Genomic DNA, 7,800 nt, shown 5'->3' with positions numbered 1-7,800 from the left:
TTTCCCACCAATTTTCCCTTTTTTTTCCCGCTTTTCCCTCTGATTTCCCATTTTTCCCATTTTCCTGCCGATTTTCCTACTGTTTTTTCCCAATTTTTCCCCATTTTCCCCCATTTTTCCCCCATTTTCCCCATTTTTTCCCATTTTTTCCCCATTTTCCTTCTGCTTTTCCCATTTCCCCATTTTCCCACTGGTTTTCCCCATTTCCCTGTTTTCAAAACAATTCCCCCTCCACTTTTCCCGTTTTCCTGCCAATTGTCCTACTGATTTTTCCCTTTTTTCCCCATTTTTTTCCCATTTTTCCCCATTTTCCCTCTGTTTTTCCCGTTTTTTTCCCGTTTTTCCCCGTTTTTCCCTGGCAGTGCCCAGATGGCCGGGCTCCTGTGTGAGGAGGAGGTGCTGGAGGTCGACAACGTCAAATACTGCGGCTACTGCAAATATCACTTCAACAAAATGGTGAGCCGGGGAATTCTGGGAATTCCGGGAATTCTGGGAATCTGGTCATCTTTTCCGGAATTTTTTATTTATTTCCCTCTTTTTTTCCCTTTTCCCCTCCTTTTCCCCCTTTCCCCTTTTTTTTTTCTCTTTTCCCCCCTTTTTTCCCTTTTTTTTCCTCTTTTTTCCATTTACCCTTTTTCTTACTTTGCAATTGTTTCCTTTTTCCTTTTTTCCCCTTTGTACCTTTCTACCTCTTTTATTCCATTTTCACACGCTTTTCCCTTGTTTTCATCTTTTTTTCCTTTTTCCCTTTCCCTTCCACCTTTCCCTTTTTCTTTCCTTTTTCTGTTTTATCCCTTTTTTCCTCTTCCCTTTTTGCTTTACCACGTCTTTTGTTCCTTTTCAACCATTTTCCTTTTTTTTTTTCCCTCTTTTTATCCCCTTCTCCCTTTTCCCCCTTTGTCCCCCCTTTTTCCCTTGGTTTTCCTCTTTTCCCCCCTTTTTTTTCCTTTATCCCCCTTTTCCCCTTTTCTTTCCCTTTTCCCTCTTCTTATCCCCTTTCCCCCTTCCCCCCTTTTTTCCTTGTTTTTCCTCTTTTTTCCCCCTTTTTCCCCCTTTTCCCCCTTTTTTCCCCACTTTTCCCTTGTCCTTCCTCTTTTTTCCCCCCCTTTTCCCTGTTTTTTCCCCTTTTTTCTGTTTTTCCCCTTTTTTCCCCTTTCCCCCCCTTTTTATCCCCTTTTCTCCCCCTTTTCTCCCCCTTTTCCCCTTGTTTTTCCTCTTTTTTCCCCCCTTTTTCCCCCTTTTCCACCTTTTTTCCCCACTTTTCCCTTGTCCTTCCTCTTTTTTCCCCCCTTTATTCCCTGTTTTTTCCCCTTTTTTCCCCCTTTTCCCCCTTTTTTTCCTCTTCCCCCCCCCCCTTTTTTTTCCCTTTTTTTTCCCCCTTTTTTATCCCTTTTTCCCCCCTTTTCTCCTCCCTTTTTCCCCCTTTTTTCCCCTTTTCCCCCCTGTTCCCCCAGAAGACCTCTCGCCATCCCGGGGGCAGCTCCTTCCTCCCGGGACGCCGCAGCCGCTCCTCGTCCCCCGCCCAGGAGAAGCCCCTGGCCCACCATGACCGGCCCAAAAAGGTGAGAAAAAAAACCCAAAATACCCCCAAAATCCCCCAAAATCCCAAAAATCACCCCAAATCCCAAAAATCCCAAAAAATCCCAAAAATTCCCAGCGTTTCCTCAACCCAGGAGGCAAAAAAACCCCACCTTCAAACCTCAAAATCCAGATTTTTTTCCCCCTTTTGTTTTAATGTTAAAATGGTTTCTTTTTTTTTTTTTTTTTTTCTTTTTTTTTCTTTTTTTTTGTTTGTTTTAATGGATAAAAAAAATCTGATTTTTTTTTCCCAGACTGGGGAGAGATTTTAGGGATGAAAAATCAATTTTTGGGGAATTTAGGAATGGTTTGGGGCAGATTATCCGGGAAAAGGGGTTAAGTCCACCTCTGGAAAGGTATTTTTTTTGGGTTTTGGAGGTTTTTTGGGGTGGTTTGGTTTGGTTTGGTTTGGGTTTGGTTTTGTTTTTTTCTGGATAAAGGAATTATTTAGGAGGCAAATTTGGGATGGGGAATTTTTGAATTTTGCTGCTCCTAAAAATGTTTCCGGAATTCCTCAATCCGAGGGAGCAGCAGGAGGTGAAAGATTAATTTAAAGTTTTTAATTCTGGGCCTAAAAACAGCTCCAGGATTTTGGAAATCCTGGAATTTCTGGGAAAAGCAGCTGGGAATGGGGGAGGCAAAACCCAGGGTTGGTTTGAATCCCAAAAATAGCCCCAAAAGTCAGGATTTTGGGGGGAATTTTTTTGGATTTATGGGATCTGCACTAGAAAACAGAGAGAATAGGGATTTATCAGGATTTCTTTATGGAATCTGTGTTGGAAAACTGCAGGAATGGGGATTTATTTGGATTTATTTCTGGGATCTGCACTGGAAAAGAATGGGAATAAGGATTTCTTTATGGGATCTGTGATAGAAAACTGCAGGAATGGGGATTTATTCGGATTTATTTGTGAAATAGGGAGTTATTTGGATTTATTTGCGGGATCTGCACTGGAAAACAACGGGAATAGGGATTTATCTGGATTTATTTATGGGATCTGTGCTGGAAAGCTGCAGGAATAGGGATTTATTTGGATTTATTTCTGGAATAGGGATTAATTTGGATTTCTTTATGGGATCTGCCACTGGAAAACAACAGGAATGGGGATTAATTTGGGATTTATTTCTGGGATCTGCCGCTGGAAACCGACGGGAATGGGGATTAATTTGGGACTTGTTTCTGGGATCTGGTGCTGCTGCTCCCAGCGCTGGGAATTGCGGCATTCCAGAGGCTCCCGGTTGTTTTCCAGAGCCGCAAGGACAAGGAGAGGCCGAAGCAGAAGCACAAGAAGCGGCCGGAGTCGCCCGGAGGCCTCCCCACGGCGCCCATGGGTGCCACTGCCGAGAAGGTGCCGCAGCCCCGGGGGAATCCAGCCAAAAACTGGGAAAAGGGGCAGGGAAATCCAGCCAAAAACTGGGAAAAGGGGCAGGGAAATCCAGCCAAAAACTGGGAATAGGGGCAGGAAAATCCAGCCAGAAAACTGGGAATAGGGGCAGGGAGATCCAGCCAGAAAACTGGGAAAAGGGGCAGGGAAATCCAGCCAGAAAACTGGGAATAGGGGCAGGAAAATCCAGCCAGGAAATCCAGCCAAAAAACTGGGAAAAGGAGCAGTAAAATCCACACAAAAAAAGTGGGAAAAGGGGCAGTAAAATCCACACAAAAAAGTGGGAAAGGGAAGGGAAATCCAGCCAAAAACTGGGAAAAGGGGAAGGGAAAATCCACACAAAAAAGTGGGAAAGGGAAGGGAAATCCAGCCAGAGAATCTGGGAAAAGGGGCAGGAAAATCCACACCAAAAAAGTGGGAAAGGGAAGGGAAATCCACCCTGGAAATCCAATCAAAAAAACTGGGAAAAGGGGAGCGGAAAATCCACCCAGGAAATGCAGCCAAAAAACTGGGAAAAGGGGCAGGAAAATCCACACAAAAAAAAAGGGGGAGAGGGAAGGGAAATCCAGCCGGGAAATCCAGCCAAAAAACTGGGAAAAGGAGCAGGAAAATCCACCCAGAAAAAGTGGGAAAGGAAAGGGAAATCCAGCCAGAGAATACAGCCAAAAAAACTGGGAAAAGGGGCAGGGAAATCCACCCAGGAAATCCATCCAGGTTTTTTTGGGGGGGGCATTAATTCCACAATTCCACAATTCCAAAACAGAAAAATCAGGAAAATCAGGAAAAATTGGAGCAATTGGGAAAAATTGGAGCAATCAGGAAAATGGGGGAAATTGGGATAAAATGGAATAATGGAGAAAATCGGGGAAAAAAATCGAGAAAATCATGTAAAATTGGGAGAATCGGGAAAACTGGGAAAATCAGGGAAGATCAGGAAAATCAGAAAAAAAAATCAGGAAAAATCAGAAAAAAAATCGGGAAAAATCAGGGGGGAAAAATCAGGGGGAAAAAATCAGGAAAAATCAGGAAAAATCAGGAAAAAATCAGGGAAAAATCAGGAAAATCAGAAAAAAATCAGAAAAAATCGGGAAAAATCAGGGGGAAAAAATCAGGAAAAATCAAGGAAAAATCAGAAAAAAATCAGAAAAAATCAGGAAAAATCAGAGGGGGAAAATCAGGGGAAAAAAATCAGGAAAAATCAGGGAAAAAAATCAGGAAAAATCAGAAAAAATGGGGAAAACAGGGCCGAGGCTCCCGGCTGCGCCCCGGTGACCCCATTTGTGTCCCCGTGTCCCCTCAGGGCTCCGGGGGCCACCACGAGCCCCCCAAGGAGGGCCCGGAGGTGACACGGGCCGAGAACAAGGGCAGGAAATCCTCCGGCCACGGCAGCGGCCACAAGGGCAAGAAAACTCCGAGCGGGAAAAGCTCCGGAGCCTTCGGAGCCACGGCGGGGACATTCCAGGGCACCGGTGAGGAGGAGGAGGAGGAGGGAGGAAGGAGAAAATGGGGGGATGGAGGGGGAGGAAGAGGAGGAGGGAAAAGGTGAAGGAGGAGGAAGAGGGAAAAATGAAGAAGGAAGAGGGAGGGAATGAAGGAGGAAAAAGGGAGGGAATGAAGGAGGAAAAAAGGGAGGGAATGAAGGAGGAAGAGGAGAAGGAATGGAGGAGGAAGAGGAGGGAGAAGATGAAGGAGAAGGAAGAGGGAAGGGATTAAGGAGGAGGAAGAGGGGAAGGATTAAGGAGGAGGAAGAGGGGAAGGATGAAGGAGGAGGAAGAGGGATGAAGGGGAAAGGGAAGGATGAAGGAGAAAGAGGAGAAGGAGAGGGAAAAGGTGAAGGAGGAGGAAGAGGGAAAAAATGAAGAAGGAAGAGGGAGAGAATGAAGGAGGAAGAGGGAGAGAATGAAGGAGGAAGAGGGAGAGAATGAAGGAGGAAGAGGGAGAGAATGAAGGAGGAAGAGGGAGAGAATGAAGGAGAAGGAAGAGGGTGAAGATGAAGGAGGAGGAAGAGGGAAAAGGTGAAGGAGGAGGAAGAGGGATGAAGGAGAAGGGGAAGGATGAAGAAGGAAGAGGAGGAGGAGGAGAGAGGGAAAAGATGAAGAAGGAAGAGGGAAGGAATGAAGGAGGAAGAGGGGAGGGATGGAGGAAGAAGAGGAGAGGGATGAAGGAGGAGGAAGCAGAGGAGGAGAAAGGAAAAAGAGGGAGGAAGGAAGAGGAAGAAGCGAAGGACAAAGGAGAGGGATGAAGGACAAGGAAGAGGAAAGTAATGAGGGAGGAGGAAGAGGGGAGGGATGAAGAAGGAAGAAGATGGAGGAAGGAAGAGGAGGAGGACGGGGATGAAGGAGAAAAGCAGAAAGGTGAAGGAAGAGAAAGAGAAGGAAGAGGGAGAGGGAAAAGATGAAGGAGAAGGAAGAGCAGAGGGAGGAGGAAGAAGGGAGGGATGAAGGAGGAAGAGTAGAAGGAGGAAGAGGGATGAAGGAGAAGGGGAAAAATGAAGGAGGAAGAGGAGGAGGAGGAAGAGAGGAGAGACAGAGGAAGAGGGGAGGGATGAAGCAGAAAAGCAGAGGAATGAAGGAGGAGGAAGAGGAGAGGGACGAAGGAGGAGGACGAGGAGAGCGATGAGGAAGAAAAGGAGAGGGAGGTGAAGGACAAAGAAAAGGGACGAAGGAGGAGGATGAGGAGAGCGATGAAGACCAGCCCCTCTCCCCGCCCACCCCTCGCTGCCCGCAGGCCCCTCCTGCGGCCTGCCCCCCTCGCAGGACCTGCTGCCCTTCCCCAAGCTGGAGCAGGAGGACGACAAGTTCCGCAAGGCCGCCAGCTCCAGCTCGTCCTCGCACTGCTCGCCGCTCTACGAGGGCCCCAAGGCCGACCCCGTCTTCGAGCAGAAGGTCATCTTCTCCGGCTTCGGCTCCATCATGCGCTTCTCCACCTCGTCCGTGGGCCCTCAGCAAGCCCGGGACGCCTCCCCCGTGGACTACAAAGCCTCCAGCGGCCTTGGTGGCACCGCTGGTGGCACCTCCGGTGGCGCTGCTGGTGGGCACAAACGGATGCCGTCGCTGGGCGCCGAGGAGGGCGAGGTGCTCAAGGAGAAGAAGCACAAGGGCAGCAAGAAGAACAAGCACGGCCCCGGCAGGCCCAAGGCGGGGAAAGGTGGCAAGGAGGGTCTGGGGGCTCAGCTGGGGGCTGGCTCCACCTCCACGTCGTCCTCGCCCTTCTCCGGGGGGTCTCTGGTGAGTTCCAGCGTTGGGAATTCGTCGCGGAGCTTCGGCCACGCCGCCAGCCTGCCCGGCCTCAGCGTGGAGTCGCCGCTGCTGGGCTCAGGTGAGGGACACAGGTGTGCTCAGGTGGACACAGGTGTGCTCAGGGGTTCCAAATCCCCAGTGGTCCAGACCCTGAGGGTTCCCAATCCCAGATATTCCCATTCCTGAGTGTTCCCAACCCTGAGTGTTCCCAACCCTGAGTGTTCCAAATCCTGAGTGTTCCCTGTCCTGAGTGTTCCCAACCCTGAGTGTTCCCAATCCCAGATATTCTCATTCCTGAGTGTTCCAAATCCCGAGTTTTCCCAATCCTGAGTGTTCCCAATCCTGAGTGTTCCCAACCCTGAGTGTTCCCAATCTCAAGGTATTCCCATTCCTGAATGTTCCCAATCCCTGCGTGTTCCCAATCCTGAGTGTTCCCAATCCCAAATATTCCCATTCCTGTATGTTCCTATTCCTGAGTGTTCCCAGTCCTGAGTATTCCCAGTCCCAAGTGTTCCAAATCCCAAATGTTCCCAATCCCAAATATTCCCATTCCTGATTATTCCCAATCCCTTCCCACTGCTTACCGAGGGGAATGGAGAGGAGGGAAGGGCAGATCCCCGACCCTTGGGAGAGGCGGGATAAGAAAGAACCTCCTCGGGATGAGAGGGAATCCCCTCTCCCTGCCCTCGGGATCAGTGGGAATCCCCTCTCCCTGCCCTCGGGATCAGTGGGAATCTCCTCTCCCTGCCCCATGGAATAGGCGAGATAAGAAGGAATCTCTCTTTGATAAGAAGTAATCTCTCCCTGATAAGAAGAAATCCCCTCTCCCTGCCCCTTGGGAGAGGCGGGATAAGAAGCAATCCCCTCGGCATAAGGAACGCCTCTCCCTGCCCTGGGGATCAGTGGGAATCTCCTCTCCCTGCCCCATGGAATAGGTGAGATAAGAAGGAATCTCTCCCTGATAAGAAATCTCTCTTTGATAAGAAGGAATCCCCTCTTCCTGCCTCTTGGGAGAAGCGGAATCAGAAGGAATCCCCTCTCCCTGCCCCTTGGGATCAGTGGGAATCCCCTCTCCCTGCCCTGGGGATCAGTGGGAATCTCCTCTCCCTGCCCTGGGGATCAGAAGGAATCCCCTCTCCCTGCCCCATGGAATAGATGAGACAAGAAGGAATCTCTCCCTGATAAGAAGGAATCTCCCTTTGATAAGAAGGAATCCCTTCTCCCTGCCCTGGGGATCAGTGGGAATCTCCTCTACCTGCCCCATGGAATAGGTGAGATAAGAAGGAATCTCTCCCTGATATGAAGGAATCTCTCTTTGATAAGAAGTAATCTCTCCCTGATAAGAAATCTCTCTTTGATAAGAAGGAATCCCCTCTCCCTGCCCCTTGGGATCAGTGGGAATCTCCTCTCCCTGCCTCATGGAATAGGCGAGACAAGAAGGAATCTGTCCCTGATAAGAAATCTCTCCCTGATAAGAAATCTCCCTTTGATAAGAAGGAGATAAGTGGGAATCCCCTCTCCCTGCCCCTTGGGATCAGTGGGAATCTCCTCTCCCTGGCCCATGGAATAGGCGAGACAAGAAGGAATCTCTCCCTGAT

General features: G+C 49.0%; 1 protein-coding gene across 1 annotated transcript in view; it reads left to right on the top strand.

Moving 5' to 3' along the window:
- Positions 1-267: 267 nt before the first annotated feature.
- The window catches only part of MLLT6 (MLLT6, PHD finger containing), a gene marked incomplete at its 5' end in the record, with an annotated part of 22,320 nt that continues 14,787 nt past the window's right edge, over positions 268-7,800 (top strand). The window contains 5 exons of the mRNA XM_066340145.1: positions 268-456; positions 1,455-1,562; positions 2,829-2,927; positions 4,264-4,432; positions 5,691-6,281. Of these exons, the coding sequence (XP_066196242.1) occupies positions 268-456; positions 1,455-1,562; positions 2,829-2,927; positions 4,264-4,432; positions 5,691-6,281 (1,156 nt within the window). The remainder of the gene's footprint in view (positions 457-1,454; positions 1,563-2,828; positions 2,928-4,263; positions 4,433-5,690; positions 6,282-7,800) is intronic.

The sequence above is a fragment of the Sylvia atricapilla genome, unplaced genomic scaffold, assembly GCF_009819655.1.
Source record: "Sylvia atricapilla isolate bSylAtr1 unplaced genomic scaffold, bSylAtr1.pri scaffold_121_arrow_ctg1, whole genome shotgun sequence".
In the NCBI taxonomy this organism is placed as follows: domain Eukaryota; kingdom Metazoa; phylum Chordata; class Aves; order Passeriformes; family Sylviidae; genus Sylvia; species Sylvia atricapilla.
Note: the sequence above shows the minus strand (reverse complement) of the source record. Positions and strands in the feature narration are given on the sequence as shown.